The sequence below is a fragment of the Bufo bufo genome, chromosome 1, assembly GCF_905171765.1.
Source record: "Bufo bufo chromosome 1, aBufBuf1.1, whole genome shotgun sequence".
Taxonomy (NCBI): Eukaryota; Metazoa; Chordata; class Amphibia; order Anura; family Bufonidae; genus Bufo; species Bufo bufo.
This window is the reverse complement of record NC_053389.1, coordinates 467,237,054-467,257,809: the sequence shown is the minus strand read 5'-3', so window position 1 is coordinate 467,257,809 and position 20,756 is coordinate 467,237,054. Positions and strand designations below refer to the sequence as shown.

General features: G+C 39.6%; 1 protein-coding gene across 1 annotated transcript; it reads left to right on the top strand.

Annotated features, from left to right (window-relative positions):
- Positions 1–2,744: 2,744 nt before the first annotated feature.
- On the top strand, positions 2,745–12,796 carry LUM (lumican). The gene is made up of 3 exons (XM_040408762.1): positions 2,745–2,997; positions 5,014–5,922; positions 11,382–12,796. The coding sequence occupies exons 2-3, from the start codon at positions 5,034–5,036 to the stop codon at positions 11,531–11,533; spliced, it is 1,041 nt and encodes a 346-aa protein (XP_040264696.1). The 5' UTR covers positions 2,745–2,997; positions 5,014–5,033; the 3' UTR covers positions 11,534–12,796.
- Positions 12,797–20,756: the final 7,960 nt, after the last annotated feature.

The following is a 20,756-nucleotide window of genomic DNA, read 5'->3' as shown; positions in this document are numbered from 1 at the left end:
GTGTAATAGTACCTTAATCCACTCCTATGTTGTCTTTCCTGTGTGCTTACAGTCATTGTCTTCTTGGCCTAGTCTGAGGTCCAGAGCACTCTGGATCAGGTTTTCATTAAGAATATTTCTGTACTTTGCTCTATTCAGCTTTCCCTCAACCATGATCAGTCTATCTTTCCCAGCCACTCAAAACACCCCCACAGCATGTTGCTGTGACCACCATGCTTTACTGTAGAGCATGGTATTGGGCAGGTGATGAGCAGTGTCTGGATTCCTCCTGAAATAACACTTAGAATTGAGGTCTTGCTTTCATCAGACCAGAGTATCTTGTTTCGCACAGTCTGAGAGTACTTTTGGTGTGTTTTTTTTTGCAAACTCTAGGTTGGCTTTCATGTGTCCTTTACTGACAAGAGGCTTCTTTCTGGCCACTGTCATATAAAGGCCAGAATGGTAGAGTGCTGTAGTAATGGCTGACCTGCTGGAAGTTTCTCTCATCTGCACACAGAATCTTTGGAGCTAAGCCAGAGCCACCATTGGGTTCTTGGTCACCTCTCTTACTAAGGCTTTTCTCCTCCAATTACATAGGTGGGGCTGACAGCTCTGCAAAGAGTCCTGGTAGTCCCAGGCTCCTTCTACTAACAATTATGGCCTCCATGCCATCCTGTCTCTGAACTGTACAGGCAGCTGTTTCTTCCTCATGGCTTGGTTTTTGCTCTGATTTGCATTGCCAGCTGAAAGACTTTATATAGACTAGGTTGAGTCTTTCAAAATCATGTTGAATGTTAACCACAGGTGTACTCCAATCAGATGATCAAGAAAAATGGGAGGCCCCCAAAGCTAAATTTCAAGTGTCCTAGCAAAGGGTCTTAATACTTATGTCTATGTGAAATGTAGCTTTTTCCTTTTTAATAGATTTGCTAAATTTCAGTTTTCACATCATTATTATGGGATATTACAGATTGATTTCAGATTGATGGGGGCAAACTGTATTTTTTTCTTTTAATTTACCACAATGCTACATCATAACAATATGTGAAAATGGTGAAAAGGTCTTCCTGAATGCATTATATAAAATATATATATGTAGAGAGAGAGAGATAGGATATCAAGGAATTGGGGTGTTTTTTTTCACAGTGGTGGGGCTTACTTATTGAAAACTCACTGAATAGATATACAAGAATGTGAGTTGTAATCATTTTTACCCATTAAATTTCCATTTCTATATTTGTGTATTATTTTATAATGTATTTTTCATTGCTTAAAGGGGTTATCCGGGTTCCGAGCTGAACCCAGACATACCCAGAATTTCACCTTGACAGCCCCCTAATATGAGCATTAGAGAATTTTATTCTCTGATGCTCTCCCTTGCCCTGCGCTGGATTGCGCAGGGCAAGGACTTTTCTTGTTCGCAACAACACACTGCTGGGCTGAGGCTTCCAGTGACGTCACCAGTGTTCTTGGTGACATCCCTGGCTCTGATGGGCAGGCTTTAGCACTGTTCTAGCCGTTTTACAGGCTAGGGCAGTGCTAAAGCCCACCCATCAGAGCCGGTGACGTCACCGGGCTTACTGCTGGGTGGAAGCCTCCTCCCTGCTTACCCTATGAAATGCACTGATGCTCATAACAGGGAGGGCTGCCTGGGTGAAATTGTGGGTATGTCCTGGCTTAGCTCTGAACCCGGACAACCTCTTTAAGTAGTACCAACATATTATTTAGTCATGTAGATATTGTCAACATTCACTTTGTTTCTGTCTAATTAACCTATCAGAATGTTTTGTGTGTGTGGAAGGAAACCAAGGCACCCAGGGGAACGGCACAAGGGAAAAGTACAAACTCCATGCAGACGTTCCCTTTGGTTAGATTTGGACCAAGGATCCGAGTGCTGTATAGCAACAATGATAATCTATGAGCCACTCTTCTGCCCATTTTCCTTTATTTACAGAATATTTGATCACTAAAACATCTACAATATAAAAGGTAACAATGATAACCCCTAAACCACTCTTCTGCCCATTTTGTCCATTTGTTTACAGAATATTTGATCTATAAAAGATCTACACCATTAGTTGTTTCTGTAGAGAGCAGTCTATTATATTAAACAGTCACATATTGTCTTGCTTTTTTCTCAAATGGTATATTGTATAACTAATAAAGTCTGTGAGTGTTGTCTTTTGCATTCTAGTGAAAATGACTTTCTGACCTAATATGTTTTGGCCTCTAAATTGAAGAACTTATTGCAAATACAATAAAATTTAAACAAACATACTGTATTAAAAATTAGGTAATTTCCATTTTTGGCACAAAATCCACATAGAAAATTTGCCTCGAAATGCTGGATAAAAAAACACTTCAAAAGCCCATCAAATAATATGGCAAAAACTGCTTTAAAAGATGCATAAAAAAACTTGCGTTATCCACATCCACTCAAACCTCTGTGTGAATATACCCTTACAGGTAAATCATTTGGTCATTATACTGAAATGGCCCTGAATTATTTGCATTGTTTTAGTAAAATCCAGTAATGTTTAAATTAATAGAACGCAGCCTGACATTCCTCGTAGATCAATAATCTGAAACACAACTGTAAAATTAAATACAAATGCTTGACAAAACTGTGTTCTGGGGCTGGAACTCGTGAAATGTTCTGTACACTTCCCCCATTGTTGCTTAATCTCATTCCAAATAGCAAATGTAAATGATAAAAGTTAGAAAAGGTTTTTTTTTTTTGTGTGTGGACGTTTACTGCTTATGGGCTGTGCTTTGATAATCTTCCACCTGTACTTACTCAGAAAGTAGTAATTTGACATGCTACACCACATGCACACCATGATGACATAAGAGCTGTGTGACTATTTTTTTTTTTCTTCTCTCTTTTCTTTTTGCAGCTCTGTATTACAGTGGTTCTGGCAGGCAGTTCTTTGCTAACACTGTTTACAGCACATGATACTTGATTCAGTCTCTTTTTTAATCTGCGTGGGGAATTAAAGAGAGCAGCATCAAAGAAAGGTAGGTGATGTACATGGTTAAGTGTATTGTTATGAGCATTATTATGTTTAGAGGGATACTGCCAAAACTGATATGAACAATACTTAGGTTCTATTTTCTTTTAGCTTTAATGACTACTTTTACTATATTTTAGAGAACATTGAGCACAATCTGATATATTTTTGTGAATGCATTACATTCTTATTCCCTTTTCTTTACTCTAGTTCTCTCTATTAACATCTCTATTAGTTGAAGAGACTCATATATAATATGTGCTTGTTATACTGTTTGTTATAGCATCATGCAATATTTTTGTTAGTTTTTTTTATATTTTGCATTTAATGTCAAATACACTGCATACAAACAGACAGACCCCCCTCTCCCCTTTAGTAACCTAGCTTCCTTTGTTTTCCTTCAAAATGTATCATTCATGTATCCTGCAGAATATATTTAAAATGTATGAAAAATGGCCCTGAATTATTCCACACTGAATAAGTTATTGAACTCTACTGTAGTTTGTGATTGTTAGTTACTTAAATTACCCAAGCTCTGAATGACAACATTAAAGTAAGATTATGTTGAAAGCATTATATCAGCATTTATATCAGTAAATCTGTAAACGAAATGTAAATTATAACACTAGCCTTGTATTTCTGAACAGCATTCATTTTATTTTTTCACATGCACAGCATAAAAGAATTGAATAAATTACTTTGATATGCTTAATTCATATTGCTGTGTCTTTGCAATTGAACATTTTTAAGGCTTGGTTCACAAAGTAAAGTACAGATTCCTGATACATTTTAGGCAGAAACCAGAAGTGGGTGCGGAGAGGGTTAGAAATATAAGGGAAGAATGTATATTTCTCTTTATCGATCCAGTCTTTGGTCTGCAAAAACTGCACCAAAGGTTTACTGTCAGAACATAGCCAAATGCCCCATGTCTGCAGTTACATGAGTTTGCAGGATTTAAGTACACCAGCTAATTGCTATGCCTAATCGTTGAAGCCTGTATCAACTTTCCTCATATGATGAGGCATGCAGGCATGGCAGTTCAGAAATGCCAAACGGCTATATAAAATCATCAATGAGATTAAAATTGTAGCATTTCATTTTAATATGAAGTACTATGAAAAAATTATGCCATAATAAAGGTGTATGTTTCGAGAAAAGATTAAAATGCAGTAGCAGCTCAGGTTGCCTTATTGGCTAAACAGTTTGTCACCTAAATAGGAAGAGCACCCACATCTGTAAATGAACCTATCTATAGCCCACCTACAAGGTGGGAAGTCATAAATTCCTAAGTGCTATACCTGAATCTGCTCTTTTTTTGAACCACCCATTGACAGTCATAGTTTAATGTTAGCACATCTAGATATATATGTTGCACGTAGGAAAACATATCAAAGTTCTAATTAGATTGGAAACAATCTACCTAAAATCATGTTTTGCCGTGTGTTCTTGATGTGCTATGTGAGGTCAGCAACCATTAATTGAAATGTTTAACCTAAATCATATTTGATGGAAAAATAGAAATTGTGATTAAGATAGATTGCTTTAATTTTTAAGATAACGTGTATGATAAGAATAACAACCATTAACTAGCCTCACAAACGTTCCAGGAAATATACACAAGATGCCTTCCAATTTGAGTCCATTCTTATGGACTTTGAAAGGGCATTCAGGTAGCACACCCACCAGCCTAGTATTGCTGGGACATCCATAGGTTTGAGCTATATAAATAGGGTGGGTGTGTACTTGTATATGTGTGTGCCTGCATAGTCTTCATTTTCATTATTAGCACACATAAATTGCATAACACCAAGTACAAATGTACAAATACATAATGCTATAAAATATGTCAGTTCTATTTTTTTTTTTCTAAAACATGTAAGGAATATTTCCTTATCTGATAGATATGTTAAATAAAATATATGTTCTGTATTTTGAGGGAAAAATAATCTGATAGAACAGTATTTATTCCTTATCTTATGTAAAAGTGATTAATATATATATTTTTGTTTTTTTCATCATTCAGGTACAATATAAATTGCAGCGATGCACCTCAGAATAATTCCCTTATTAGTGCTGCTAATAATTGGCAGTGTATACCCTCAATATGATTATGACTATGGTGTACCAGATGATTACCCCTCAAACTTAGCATTTGGACCCTCCTCTCCTAATTGTGCGCCAGAATGCAACTGTCCATACAATTATCCTTCAGCTATGTATTGTGATAACCTGAAATTAAAGAAAATTCCAATGATTCCTCCTGGAATTCAGTACTTGTATCTGCAGAACAATATGATTGAGGGTATAGATGATGACACATTCCAAAATGTGACTGATTTGAAATGGCTTATTTTAGACCATAATCACTTAAGCAATGCTAACATTAAGAAAAATGCATTTTCCAAGTTGAAAGAGCTACAGAGATTGTACCTAAGTTTTAACAACCTTACTGAGCTCGTGGGACCACTGCCAAAGACAATGACTGACTTGTATGTAACCAACAATAAAATCTCTAAGATTACTCCCAATATTTTAGAAGGTTTGGAGAACCTCACTGTTATACATATGCAGCACAATGATCTGAAAGGGGATTCCATTTCCGGTGCATTTAAAGGTCTAAAATCACTCTACTACCTTGACTTAAGCTTCAATGAGCTCACAAAACTACCTATTGGACTTCCACCAAGCATAAGCTTTCTTTACTTTGACAACAATAAGATCAGCAATATCCCAGATGAATACTTCCAAGGTTTTAAAGCTCTTCAGTATCTCCGTTTGTCCCACAATGATCTTAAAGATTCAGGGGTACCTGGCAATGCCTTTAATATCTCAACCCTTATTGAGCTGGACCTTTCTTTTAATTCACTTGACAAAATTCCAGCTGTGAATGAAGGCCTGGAAAACCTCTACCTGCATGTCAACAAAATTCAAAGTGAGTTGATGTTCATAATTCCTGTTAACACAAGTAGGCGAAGGTTTAAAGGAATTCTAGATATCGATCTTGTATCACTTTCCCCAAATACGATCATTTAACAAAACTGCCTTATTCTAAAGTTATTAGTCTACTATTGCACCTTGTGTCAAATCTGTTTTGATATTCAGTTGCTGTTGGTTACATCCTGCTTTTGAGCCTTGGCTGCACAAGTGTCATTGGTAAGAACTATATTCAGTATTGCATTATCGCTAGACTACAGTAGACAAAAGGCATCTACTGTAGTCTAACGACAATGCAATACTGAATATGGATGAATAACGCCGCACCTATGTAATAGGGTTATTTAATTTGAATTGGTAAGAACTAGGGGCAGAAGTAGGATTCAAGCATGGAGGATAAGAGAAAATTGCAAATGAGGTAAACAAAAAATAAATAAAAAAACTCTATCCAAGAAGGAATGGGAGCTAGAGTAATTGATGAAAATAGACTTTAGATTGAAAAGTAGTTTATAGCACAACCTCTTTAAATATAAAAATGAAACATTATTCATCTCACCAATCTCCTACCGCTCTTATTACAACAGTGCTCCAGTTCATGCTGCTCACCACTTCCTGATCATTGCTCAGCACAAAAAAAAAAAAGCTGGTAATGCCCGCTCGGCCAGTCACTGATTGAGGTAGGTCACTGGTGCAACCAGTGATTGGCTGATCTAGCATTTTCAGCTATATCCTGTGTATTGAAGCATTACCAGGAAGCAGAGAACCGCAGGGGTCAGAACAGTGTCAGAATAACCCGTGAGAGATCAATGAGATGAGTAATAATTATTTTTAATCCTAACCTTTTTAATAAAAGAAAATATATTCCTGTGGACAACCTTTTCAAATGGGAAACATGTCACATCTGTGACTTAGAAGTAACCTTTCATAAATATTCTAATGCCGTGTTTTTATGTTTTTTTTGAAGGGGGTTAAAATAGACCATAACTATGTAAAAAATTCAGGTCATTTATCAAACTGGTGTAAAGAAGGACTGGATTAGTTGCCCATAGCAACCAATCAGATTCCACCTTTTATTTTCCAAAGAGGCAGTCAAAAATGAAAGGTAGAATCTGATTGGTCGCTATGGGCAACTAAGCCAGTTCTAATTTAGACCAGTTTCATAAATGACCTCAATTGTGTTACAAATCTGAATGCTTACAAAAATGGGTGGTGGTACTCTGTATGGTTGCATGTAATATGTCCATAGACATATCCTATGTATCCACATAGAGCCAACTGTATGGAATACTGTAGCTTACAGGGAGTACATGTAAATAACTATTGCCCAGCATTAGTAGGCCCTGAGGTCATTATGTTCATTTTAGAACTAAATATGTTAGAATTCAACATCTACGTGTATTTAGTTATTTTATACCTTTTTTACCTAAAGCCCCCAAATCTAAAAATCATTTCCTCTTTTTTAAATAATTAAACTGTACCTCTCACTTTGTAAAAATAGGATTTTTTTAAAGATAATGTTAAATTTTGTGTGACACTTGGGGTTGTAGATTGGGCTTGTTTGAACAAGATGTTAACATAACTTCTTTCAGAAAAGAGGGATCATTACATAAAATCAACTGTTTGTGAACATAACAAACAGTTGATTTTTGTTTGTAGCCCAAGGGTGAACGATTCACAGTGAAAATCTAGCTTTAGGAGGCATATCCGTTTCTGGCTTTAGGGGCAGCGTTTTGGAAGATATACAGTCCATCTCCAAACTGGTCAAGGAAGGGACATCTTTTGACTATAAGGCTAAAAGTCATGACCACATGACTGGTGACTCTCTGACTTATTATAAAGGTACATGGTATAAACTGTAGAGAAGGTAATCTTCTTACCAGTGACTATATTGGTTAGTTATAAGCTTGTCAGAGTGTTAGGCACATAACACAGCTGAGTCACAAGATCACAGTCGGCACTCCGCTTAACTGGTGCACGTGTCCAGGGTCGGCGTCCCGCTTACATATACAAAGAGAAGACCGGTACTCGCAGGATAGATGCAATTCTATTTATTGCCACATCAGAAGAAGAAAAGTGACGCATTTCGACTCTACAATCGAGTCTTTCTCCAACAGGTGTCGAAATGTAGAGTCGAAATGCGTAATTTTTCTTATAACTAACTAATTTTGTTATAACTAACAAATACAGTCACTGGTAAGAAAATAACCTCACTACAGTTTAGATCATGTACCTTTCAAACAGGTCAAAGAATAGAGGATGTAGTTTAGTTTTGGACTTGAATGAGTTGCCCAGCCTTAGTGCTAACCCCTTTGGTCCAGACATATGCTCTTAAACATAAAAAATGAAGACTTGTATGGTCCACTGCTGCTCTGCTCCCAGGCACTTCCAGTCCCCACTGGAGCAGGAAGCTTCTCATTCCAGGAGATTAGCTGGAATGTCTCTTTTCCGGAGAAGCATTATATGAGAACACAGGCACAGCAATAGATCTTATCTAATCTTATTATGAAAAAGCATAGATCACTGATGGCTAACCTCTGGCACTCCAGCTGTGGTGAAACTACAACTCCCAGGATGCTCCAGTCATTTTTATGGAGTATTGAGAACAGCCAAGAAAGTGTGCATCTTGGAAGTTGTAGTTTTACTACAGCTGAAGTGCCGGAGGTTAGCCATCACAGGCATAGATCATTGATCAATTTACCTCAATTTTTTCCACTAACTGTTCAATCTATACTTTTTTATAATAAGATTTTCCCTTGGGGGTAGCCTTAAGTTGCTCAATCAGTACCTTTTCATAATAAGATTTATCTATTTTATCTATTGCTGTGCTTATATACTCATATAATCCTTGTGTGAAAAAGAGACATACAAACTAGTTTCCTTTCCAAAATGGAAAGAAACCTGAGTGCCACATACCAGGAACCCAGCTCTAGGTAACTACCCTTTAGCAGAGCCAAGCAGAGAATTTGCATTGCTGTCTGAGAGGCCATGGTTGGGGTACTATTTCTCCTTATGGAAGGCACTGAGTATGCATGAGGAGCATCAGTCCCCTGGGTGTCTTGGGAAAATATATGAAAATTAGCACATCTTAGGAAAGCTTTTCTTACAAAACATTTTTATTGAGCTATATTGAATTTTTTTTTTACATTATTTTTAGTTCCTTTGAACCCGCAATCATTTGATTGCTTGTGCTATACACTCTAGTACCAGTGGCAGTATGTATTAGCAGTTAGGACGTGGTAGGCCTGAGGTCCTTCAGAAGACCTCTGGTTGCCATACCAAGTACTCAGCATCATATACTATAAGTCAGCTAAATAGCCAGTGCTGACTGCACAATTGGCCCTGCATCTCAAGGTGGCTGGTTAGTTACTGAAGAATTATTCATTGTCAGCATTGGCCACACTGATCAATGTCAATATAGCAGGAGGGCAATGTAAATATATATGCATTGTACAGATGTTAATTTCTAGAAATATGTAGGAGCCAGAAGAGCGGGAAAAATAATTAACCCCAGCCGTCTTCACATTGAGCGCTGCTCTGTACAGATTAGCCTTAGCAATGCTCATTTAGAGAGGGCTGCTACAGGACATTTCAGAGCACGTTTTTTCATACAAATGTACAAGTAGTCGAAATAAAGCGATTAGAATTTTTTTTTTATGTTCCCTATCACTGTCCCTGCACATTGCAAGAAAAAGACTAGATGGCAGTTACACTTTAACTACCAGCTAGCTACTTGTCATATAATGGTACATAACTAATCTTTAATAGGTTAAAGATCCTACTGCAGTACTATATTCTGATGGCTGCATAGAGAAAAAAACTTTAATCAGCCTTTTAAAATGTACTTGGGTGGAGTAATAATTAGATCAAATAACTATTTCCTTATCATTGTTACATTGCCATATGCAGTCTCCTGTCCTTACTTAAGGAGGACCTGTCACCATTCCTGATATGTCTGTTTTAGTAAACACGCAATGAAAATTCTGGAGCATCTTCATGTATAACTCTATGTTCAAGTGGGTGTTACCAACTGTAAGGGTACATCTGGTTTTAACTAGTTGGGGGTGTTTTCCTGCACACTGTCTGACACTCTCCAATCAGGTACACTTCTCAACTGAGAATGCCTTTTTGTGTCTTTGTTAATAAAATTCCAGCAGGAACAATGGAGATACAGCACACCATATAGTAATAAGAAAAGATATTCCAGATTTGTTATTGCATGGATAATGCAAGTAGTTATTAAAGGGATTGTCCGGGTTCAGAGCTGAACCCGGAATTATCCCCATTTTAAACCAAGGCAGCCCCCCTGACTTGAGCATTGGAGCAATACATACTCCGATGCTCTCCTTTGCCCTGCGCTAAATGGCGCAGGGCAAAGGCATTTTATGATGTTCCAGTGATGTACCGGGCTCTCCTTAGGGCTGCCAGGTGGAGGCTTCTGCCCAGCATTGAGCCCTGTGGCGTCACCTGCACTGATGGGCAAGCTTTAGCGCTGCCCTATCCTGTAAAACGACTAGGGCAGCGCTAAAGCCCTCCCATCAGAGTCGGTGACATCACCGAACACACTGCTGGGCAAAAGCCTCAGTCTGGCAGTGTGTTATTGTAAATAAAAGAGCCCTCGCCCTGCGCGATCCAGCGCAGGGCAAAGGAGATCATCTGAACATGAACTACTCTAATGCTAACATCAGGGGGGCTGCCTGGGTGAAATTATGGGTATGTCAGGGTTCAGTTCTGAACCTGGACATTTCAAGAGAGGTTACCAGTTCTCTTTAAATCTACATATTTTCTGCAGTATTCATTTTTCAGTTTCCTAGCGCAATACTCATATTTGTTTCTGGCTTCTCTAGTACTGTATTTAGTTGTGTGTGTGTGGATACATGAATTTCAAAAGTGGCATTTACACATACTATACCTTGCAGAGATATAAATAAAGGTAGTATCAACAGCTTAGCTAGGCTTTTATTCACTTTTTCCAAGGCAGGGTGGCTTGTTAGGGCGAACCCTGGCCCTTTCCCGAATCTATGCCTCTGGGTAGTGATATTCCTGCTTGCAAAATTAAGTACTAATGCCCCTAATAAAGTGACCGCCATGTTACATTAAAAGCTAAGCAAAGAAAAGGTGGTCATTACCTTGTAGTTGCATGGTCAGTTTCAGTGCAGAGGTCTTTAACCAATGTAAGGCAGTATTGTTCTAAAAAGTGTAAAAGAATAGTCACACTATAAACTAAATTAGAAAGGTTAGGGATAAATCATTTTTATATGAGTTTTTAAGTAAAATATGAACTAGCATAATTGTTCAAAGATGTTCAAAGATATGAGTCTGTAACTGAAATAAGGAGCATCCAAAAGTGATAAAATTATAAACAGTTTGTACAAAAAGCTTGAATGCTCTTGAAATGTCACTAGTCAATTAGTGATAAAAAAAAAGAATTTTTATAAATCTGAATTTTTTACATTGCAGAATTTGATGTGAGCAGCTTTTGCAAGGTTATTGGACCACTGGAGTACTCTCGAATTAAACATCTGCGCTTGGATGGAAACAACATCACCCGAGCTGACTTCCCTCAGGAGCTTCACAGCTGTCTCCGTTTGGCATCAGATATCGAGCTATAAATAGGAAACTTTTGTCAAAGTGGTGATTGTCAAGCTGAGGATTCATTCTTTGTTACAATTCATTCAAGAGAGATACAAGAAAATGTATATAACTATTGAGACACGAATCCTCAGAAACCTTATCAGGTTAATGCATGTGACTCAAGTCAAAGATCTAGGAAATAAGGCAGAAACATAATTTTAGCTGAAGTAATATTTTAATAAATGTATAGCCAAACTTGAAAAAAAGATAAAATACTAAAACCTAACCCTTGATGGGAGATAATGCTGAATATTAAATGTAAATATATATAACCTATAAATGGTGGTCTAGTATGGAACACAAAACAGTTCTAATTAAAAAAAAGTAGTCTAATTTACAGTATGCAGCAGGCAGCATCAATAAACACTATGAACATATATTACAACAGAATAAAAACTTGTATGATGCACACATAGTAGTATAGAGAAATATATGATATTGATAATATTGTAAGGCTATAGTATAAGTAATTGCACACAAATGGGATGTAAACCACACTAGGCCTATATGAAAACTAGTGCAGACAAGTGGAGATATTAGCTGCTGCAACCATTCTGATCACTGCTTTCATTTATAGATATGCATTAAAAATAAAAGCTGGCATCTGATTGGTTGCATTCGTTTTCATACATGAGGCTTAGACTGTCATGGTACTAGATGTCAGTCCCTTTATTAATATGAGACACTATAGATCACATCCACTATAGTGTAGCATTCAACAGAGATAACTATGTTAGTGTAACATGTTTAATAAAGCAGATAGTACTAATATTCTAGGTTATCATTTTCAACTATATGTAGAGCTTTAATTAATTTTTTCTTCTTCACATTTCTGTAATCTACTTAGACTTCATTGCTCTGTTACTATAAATATAGCTTTATGTCAAGTCCACAAATGTACTCAGGTATTGGAATTCATCATTAAAAAGATAAGCAATATTGAATTGTAATAATAGCCTTATAAGATCTTGCCACTAACGTTTTTCAATTAAAATAAACTTGCTAGAAAGTCAGTGTATATCTTAATCACATATAAAGGATGCCTTTAGTTAGTACTTTGAATGCCATTTTTATATTGTGCATTCAATATTTGACATAATATGAATTACTGGTTATTTGTTTTATCCACCATTTCTTATTTGCCAACATGATGTCATAATTTTTGTTAAAGAAAAACCTTTGGTAATGGCAAGTAATCTGCTGTGTGGACTACTCCATTTGTTAGCAATAAAACCGTTTTTGTTTTACAATGTTAATGTTTCACAAAAACAACTACGGTAATTCATAGTGCATGAGAGCAAAGGTGTAATGTGAAGCTCCAGGGTTCCTATGCAACATCTGTAACAAGCCCCTCCAACCATCACTCATAGTACTGTTATCCTCATAGGGGACAAGAAGTTATTTTGGGTACCCTCACACTTTAGGGAGCTGGGCTGACTTCAGCCTCTTCATCTCCTACAGCTGCCCCTGCCTGAGAGTTGCACCGGCCTTGCACCATTGAAGATGTAGTCAGGAAACAGGCTGAGGTCAGGGCAGAGTTTGTGCGAATTATGAAACCAGTCCAAGGTGTGGGAAGGCTGCAAAGGGTCAATACAGTAAAGGGGCTAAGGTCATATCAGGCAGTGGAGGATCACGGGAAAAAAACAGAGCAGCACAACTTCACTAGGGACTAGCATAGATAACTAGATAATTAGAGCTCAGATATCCTTCCCTAGGGGAAGATAAATTAAGTAACCAGCAACGCCCAGCCATTGGGTGGGGAAGACTAGAATGTGTGCACTCTGACCCTTTAAGGGCCAGGGAGAGTGCACGTGTGCACCCTAGAGACAAAATCACAGGACTTGGAGGAGAATCACAGGCTGCTGCCTGCAGCAAGTGCATATTTGGAATGCCAGCGAGAGGGCCAGATGCCAGGATCAAGAGGAGGAAAAGTGGGACCACGGCAAAACAGAGGGTCCAGCGTCCTGAGTGATGCATCACCCATGCGTGCTCGGAAGGTTGGGGCAGTGGTAGGCACAGGCCACCAGCATAACAAAAACATACTTTACTAATGATTTACTAATGTGTCTGCGCCAAAAAGCTGTCTAAAAAGTGGCACAAATTGGCACCTAGAATTTTTACATGGTTTTTGACATGTGCAACAAGGAGGTGGGATAATGTGGGATAATGTGTGGAGCTTTGTGGGCAAAGCGTCGGGCATAAAATTTGCCATTAGGTACCAAAACTGTACCACAATCTGGTGACAAATCTGTCTCAAGTTAAGCTACCAATAATTGGTATAGAGTCAGAGAAAATTGTCTATCCCTGCACCAGATTTATCATCTAGCTGGAGCCACTGTGATATATCTGATACAGATCTAGACAGCCTGTGTAAGTTTACACCATTTTTTGGATTAGTAAATCTGGGTCATTTTGTTTTAATATAATAATCTACATTTTAGATTACAAAGTGTATACACTGAGGATTAATAAATGTTAACATGTTTGAATCTGTTGGTAATGTTACTATTTTAATAGACTAACGTACCATATTTTTCACATAAGATACACTTTTTCCCCCCAAAAGTGGGAGAAAAATGGCAGTGCATCTTATAAATATTCATCCTTCTCATTAGTATGCATGAAGTATATACTATATAGTATGCAGAAAAATGTATCCCTTCTAGGGCTTGCTGTACTCACCACTCACCAGTCTTCTTTCAGGCCCTGCACTGCACTGTCCTAACTGCGCGTCATCAGGTTACAGTGCAGTGCAGTACCCAGAAAAAGACGAGGGAGTGGTGTGTGCAGGAAGAGAGTGTGGTTTGGAGCAGTGGAGATGTGAGTTAATTTAAATTTTTTATGTCTGATCTGAGGTCTGAAGGATTGGAGGTCTTATTTGTGGCTTTAAAACAGATTGGAGGTCTGGTCTGAAATCTAATAAATATTGGGGGTCTGATCTGAGGTCTAATAAAGATTGGGGGTCTGAAATTTTGAGGATATGATTGGAGGTCTGATACAAAAGGGGGTCTGATCTGAGGTTTGATGGAAATTGGGAGTTTGATTGGGGTGTCTGAACTAATGTCTGATGAAAATATATTTTTTCTGATTTCCCTCTTCTAAAACCTAGCTGTATCTTATAATTGGGTGTGTCTTAAAAAGCAAAAAAATACAGTAATCATTTTTACACACCATTCATACCATATAAAACAGATACAGTGAGGTATTCATAGATTTTTAAAAGCCATAACATAACCAAAATAATGTACATTGCATTCTGAAAGTCTTCAGACCCTTTCACGTTTTTCAAATTTTATGTTGCTGCCTTGTACTAAAATAAAAATAAAAAATGTTTTCCCCTATCAAGTTGCATTTAATCCCCCTTAATGATAAAGAGTAAACAGAATTTTAGAAACATTTGAAAATTTATTAAAAAGAAAAATTTTGCATGGATATAAATATTCAGAATTTCATACCCTTTGCTATGACACTTAAAATTTAGCTCTAGGGCCATCCCATTTCTCTTTATCATCATTGAGATGTTTCTACACCTTGATTGTAGTCCACTTGTGGTAAATTCAGTTAAGTGGACATAATTTGGACAAACACACACCTGTCTATACAAGGTCTCACAGCTGACAATCTATATCAGAGCAAAAATCAAGCCATGAGGAGGGAAATCTGCCCAGAGCCCAGAGATGTGACTGTGTGGAGGTTCACATCTGGAGAAGGCTACAAAAAATGTGTTTGGTACTAAAAGTTCTTAGGAGCACAGTGGCCTCCATAATTCTTAAATGGAAGAAGTAAGGAACAGCTAAGACTCTTCCTGGATCTGGCTGCCCCTCCAAATTAAGTGATCAGTGGGAAAGGGCCTTGGTATGAAAGGTGACCAAGAACACAATGGTGAAACTGGCTTACTTCCAAAGATCCTGTGTGCAGATGAAAGAAACTTCCAGAAGGTCCAACATTTATGTGCAGAGTAGCCAGAAAGAAGCTTCTCATCTGTCCCTCAGATTCTCTGGTCTGATGAAACCAAGATTGAACGTTTTGGCCTCAATTCTAAGCATTTGGTTTGGAGGAAACCAGGCACTGCTCAGTAATATTCCTACAGTAGAGAATAGTGGTGGCAGCAACATTCTGTAGGAGTGTTTTTTTAGTGGCTAGGATAAGGAGACTGGTCAGACTTCAGGAAAAGTTGAAGGAAGCAAAGTACAGAGATATTCTTAATGAAAACCTGATCCAGTGTGCTCTGGACCTCAGACTGGGCTGAAGATTTACCTTCTAACAAGACAATAGCCCTAAGCACACAGCCAAGACAACAAAGGGGGGGGGGGGGGGGGTTAGAGACAACTCTGTGAATATCCTTGAGTGGCCATGCCAAAGCCCTGGCTTGAACCCAATTCAACATCTTTGGAAAGACCTGAAAATGTTAGTCCCCATCCAACTTGACAGAGCTTGAGAAAATCTGCAGAGAGGAATGGCTCCAAATCTCTAAATACAGGTGTGCAAACCTTATGGCATCATACCCAAGAAGACTGGAGGTATGTAATTGCTGGCAAAGGTGCCTCAACTAAGTACTGATTAAACGGTCTGAAATGTCAATAAAATATAAAATAATTTTTTTTTCAGTATATTAGCAATGATTTCTAACATTCTGCTTTTACTTTGTCATTATGGGTTACTGCGTACAGAATGATTGGGAAAAATGTTAACTTTTTAATTTTAGCACAAGGCTGCAGCATAGCAAAACATGAAAAAAGTGAAAGAATCTGAAGTAAAGATGAGCAAATTCATTCTATGAAATTGGATTTCATCCCGAATTTCCCCAATAAAAGTTTGGATTGTAATGTAATGGACCAAAATTTTTTGGTGATTAGTTGCAAGAGCCTAGTTTGGGTTTCTAGCAATATATATGCATTGTCTGGGGGTATTCTTTCTTACTACAGTATGTGTAGTATGTAGTATGTGTACAGATTATTGTGGGCCAGGCAATGCTCCTCTAGGTTTCCATTTTTTTTCTTTAATTTTCTGTTCCTCTGGTGGATCAGAAGAACAGAAAAACAAACAGTGATGTGAACCAATCCTGAGAGAGACTGTCATCTGAAACTAGCTCGTTCAGAATAAAGGACCTTTATTTGAGAAAAAGAGATAAAATCAGATTTACTAGTTGCAAGGCCTTGGGTGGACCTCTGAGTGGGTACTATTTCTATTATGGAGAGCAGTGATTACTTTTTTAGGCTAGGCAACACTCTTTTTAGTTTCTTGGAAAATATATGCAAATTAGAAAGTCCAAAAAGCTGGCATTAACAAACCAATGGCCAACAAGCTGGCATCAAAAAGAGTTATTAAAAATTAACACATTTTACATCAGTCGGCATCAGATAGGCTTGGGAAAGCTAAATGAATATCTTTGCCAGAAACCCAGAGTTGCCTGAACTACAATAATTTGCACACATACCATGCAAACAACATGTGCTCTCTGTAATGAGATAATGTACACTGCTCAAAAAAATAAAGGGAACACTTAAACAACACAATGTAACTCCAAGTCAATCACACTTCTGTGAAATCAAACTGTCCACTTAGGAAGCAACACTGAGTGACAATCAATTTCACATGCTGTTGTGCAAATGGGATAGACAGCAGGTGGAAATTTTAGGCAATTAGCAAGACCCCCCAATAAAGGAGTGGTTCTGCAGGTGGTGCCCACAGACCACTTCTCAGTTCCTATGCTTCCTGGCTGATGTTTTGGTCACTTTTGAATGCTGGCAGTGCTTTCAATCTAGTGGTAGCATGAGACGGAGTCTACAACCCACACAAGTGGCTCAGGTAGTGCAGCTTATCCAGGATGGCACATCAATGCGAGCTGTGGCAAGAAGGTTTGCTGTGTCTGTCAGCGTAGTGTCCAGAGCATGGAGGCGCTACCAGGAGACAGGCCAGTAAATCAGGAGATGTGGAGGAGGCCGTAGGAGGGCAACAACCCAGCAGCAGGACCGCTACCTCCGCCTTTGTGCAAGGAGGAACAGGAGGAGCACTGCCAGAGCCCTGCAAAATGACCTCCAGCAGGCCACAAATGTGCATGGGTCTGCTCAAATGGTCAGAAACAGACTCCATGAGGGTGATATGACAGACCGACGTCCACAGGTGGGGGTTGTGCTTACAGCCCAACACCGTGCAGGACGTTTGGAATTTGCCAGAGAACACCAAGACTGGCAAATTCTCCACTGGCGCCCTGTGCTCTTCACAGATGAAAGCAGGTTCACACTGAGCACATGTGACAGACGTGACAGAGTCTGGAGACGCCGTGGAGAACGTTCTGCTGCCTGCAACATCCTCCAGCATGACCGGTTTGGCATTGGGTCAGTAATGGTGTGGGGTGGCATTTCTTTGGAGGGCCGCACAGCCCTCCATGTGCTCGCCAGAGGTAGCCTGACTGCAATTAGGTACCGAGATAAGATCCTCAGACCCCTTGTGAGACCATATGCTGTGTTCCTCCTAATGCAAGACAATGCTAGACCTCATATGGCTGAAGTGTGTCAGCAGTTCCTGCAAGACGAAGGCATTGATGCTATGGACTGGCCCGCCCGTTCCCCAGACCTGAATCCAATTGAGCACATCTGGGACATCATGTCTCGCTCTATCCACCAACGTCACGTTGCACCACAGACTGTCCAGGAGTTGACAGATGCTTTAGTCCAGGTCTGGGAGGAGATCCCTCAGGAGACCGTCCGCCACCTCATCAGGAGCATGCGCAGGCGTTGTAGGTAGGTCATACAGGCACGTGGAGGCCACACACACTACTGAGCCTCATTTTTACTTGTTTTAAGGACATTACATCAAAGTTGGATCAGCCTGTAGTGTGTTTTTCCACTTTAATTTTGAGTGTGACTCCAAATCCAGACCTCCATGGGTTTAAAAATTTGATTTCCATTTTTTTTTTTTTGTGATTTTGTTGTCAGCACATTCAACTATGTAAAAAACAAAGTATTTCAGAAGAATATTTTATTAATTCATATCTAGGATGTGTTATTTTTGTGTTCCCTTTATTTTTTTGAGCAGTGTATATACTGTATACTGTATTGCCCAAAAGCTCCAAGTAATGGGGGCGTGTAACAACAATGAATGAGCTCTCCCTCATGAATATTTGTGGGTGTTAATAATCTGCCCTTCCCCGACCCTGCTCTGCAGAACCTAACCTTGCATACAAACACAGTCACATGATCATATCTTAGCTGACACAGGCAGAAGATCTGCACTAAATACATCACAAACATGTATACATCACACACTGCAATACATACATCACACACATATCAGAAAGGGTCACAGCGGCTGGTTACTTCCCAGGCCTCATTCATTAGTAAGGTGTGCAACCGCACACATAAGCAGGTGAAGGCGCGTTTGTGTGTGTGTTAGCCATGAGTGTGTAGCTGGAGGGGCATAGTCAGAAAGAGTGGGGGAGATTTATGAAACTGTCTAAAAGAAAAAATGTTTTTGTTGCCCATAGAAACCAATCACAATGCAGCTTTCAATTCATATTATGATCTTGTAAAAAGAAAGCTGCACTGCAGGGGCACACATACAGGGGTCGCAGTTGCAACCGGGCCCGGCACTCCAGGGGGCCCGGCCGCCTGTGGACCCCTGGCCCCTCCCTGCAGTAGTGCTGTGTGTGCTGCGCCTGCCTGTGCCTTTATAACCCGGGCGGCCGGCCCGGGGCACGCCACCCAGTGTTGCGTTTCCGCACTGCAGTGCCAGGCCAGGCCAGCCCTAATCTCCCTTGAGTCTCCTTCCCCTGAGTCTCCTCCCCGTGCGGGTGCAGCAGTGCGGCGTGCCTCATTTTTTTCTGTTGGGCGGCAGCACCGGACATGACGTTTCCCTGCGCAGGCGCACAACGACGTCGAGACGCAGCAGGGAGAAGGCACCGGAAAAGCTTTAGGGAGAGTGCGCGAAGAAGCCAGTGCCGGTCCCGAAAATTTGTAAAAAAAAAGGTCTTCATAATTGCTCACCACATTTATGGTGAGTTCAGACTCAGAGTGGGGTCTGATGGGGGCTGAGAGTTGGGCAATGTTACTGTATTGCCTTCATATGGTAAAATACTTCATTGGCCTATCAATGGCTTTATAACTAACTCTGCTATATTTCTGTAGCCTGCAACCTCTGACTGCCCAGTTGGGCTGAAACTACTACACCCAACATGTTCTGGCAGTAATAGTAAATGGATATTGGTGCAATTCTGAGCTACTAGTCTATATAATACATATGTAGCCTACTGGTCCAGAATTGCACCAATATCCATTTACTATTACTGCCAGAACATTTTGGGTGTAGTAGTTTCAGCCCAACTGGACAGTCAGAGGTTGCAGGCTACAGAAATATAGAGTTAGGCTACTTTCACAACTGCGTTAGGTGCGGATCCGTCTGATATCTGCACAGACGGATCCGCACCGATAATGCAAACGCTTGTATCCATTCAGAACGGATCCGTTTGCATTATTCTTTAAAAAAAAAGTCTAAGTCAAAACGGATCCATCCTGACTTACATTGAAAGTCAATGGGGGACGAATCCATTTTCAATTGCACCATATTGTGTCAGTGAAAACGGATCCGTCCCCATTGACTTACATTGTAAGTCAAGACGGATCCGTTTGGCTCCGCATCTCCAGGCGGACACCAAAACGCTGCATCCGCCGAATCCAGAGAGGAATGGAGGCGGAACGGAGCCAAACTGATCCTTATCCATTCAGAATGCATTGGGGCTGAACTGATCCGTTTTGGGGGCGCTTGTGAGAGCCCTGAAACGGATCTCACAAGCGGACCCAGAAACGACAGTGTGAAAGTAGCCTAAGGCTACTTTCACACTGGCGTTTTGAATTCCGTTTGTGAGATCCGTTTCAGGGATCTCACAAACGGTTCAAAATGGATCAGTTCAGCCCCAATGCATTCTGAATGGATAAGGATCAGAATGCATCAGTTTGGCTCCGTTCAGCCTCCTTTTAGTTTGGCCCAGCCATTACTTTCAATGTAAGTCAGGACGGATCCGTTTTGACTTAGACTTTTAAAAAAAAGAATAATGCAAACGGATCTGTTCTGAACGGATACAAGCGTTTGCATTATAGGTGCGGAACTGTCTGTGCAGGTACAAGATGGATCCGCACTGAACGCAGGTGTGAAAGTAGCCTTAGTTATAAAGCCATTGATAGGCCAATGAAGTATTTTGCCAAG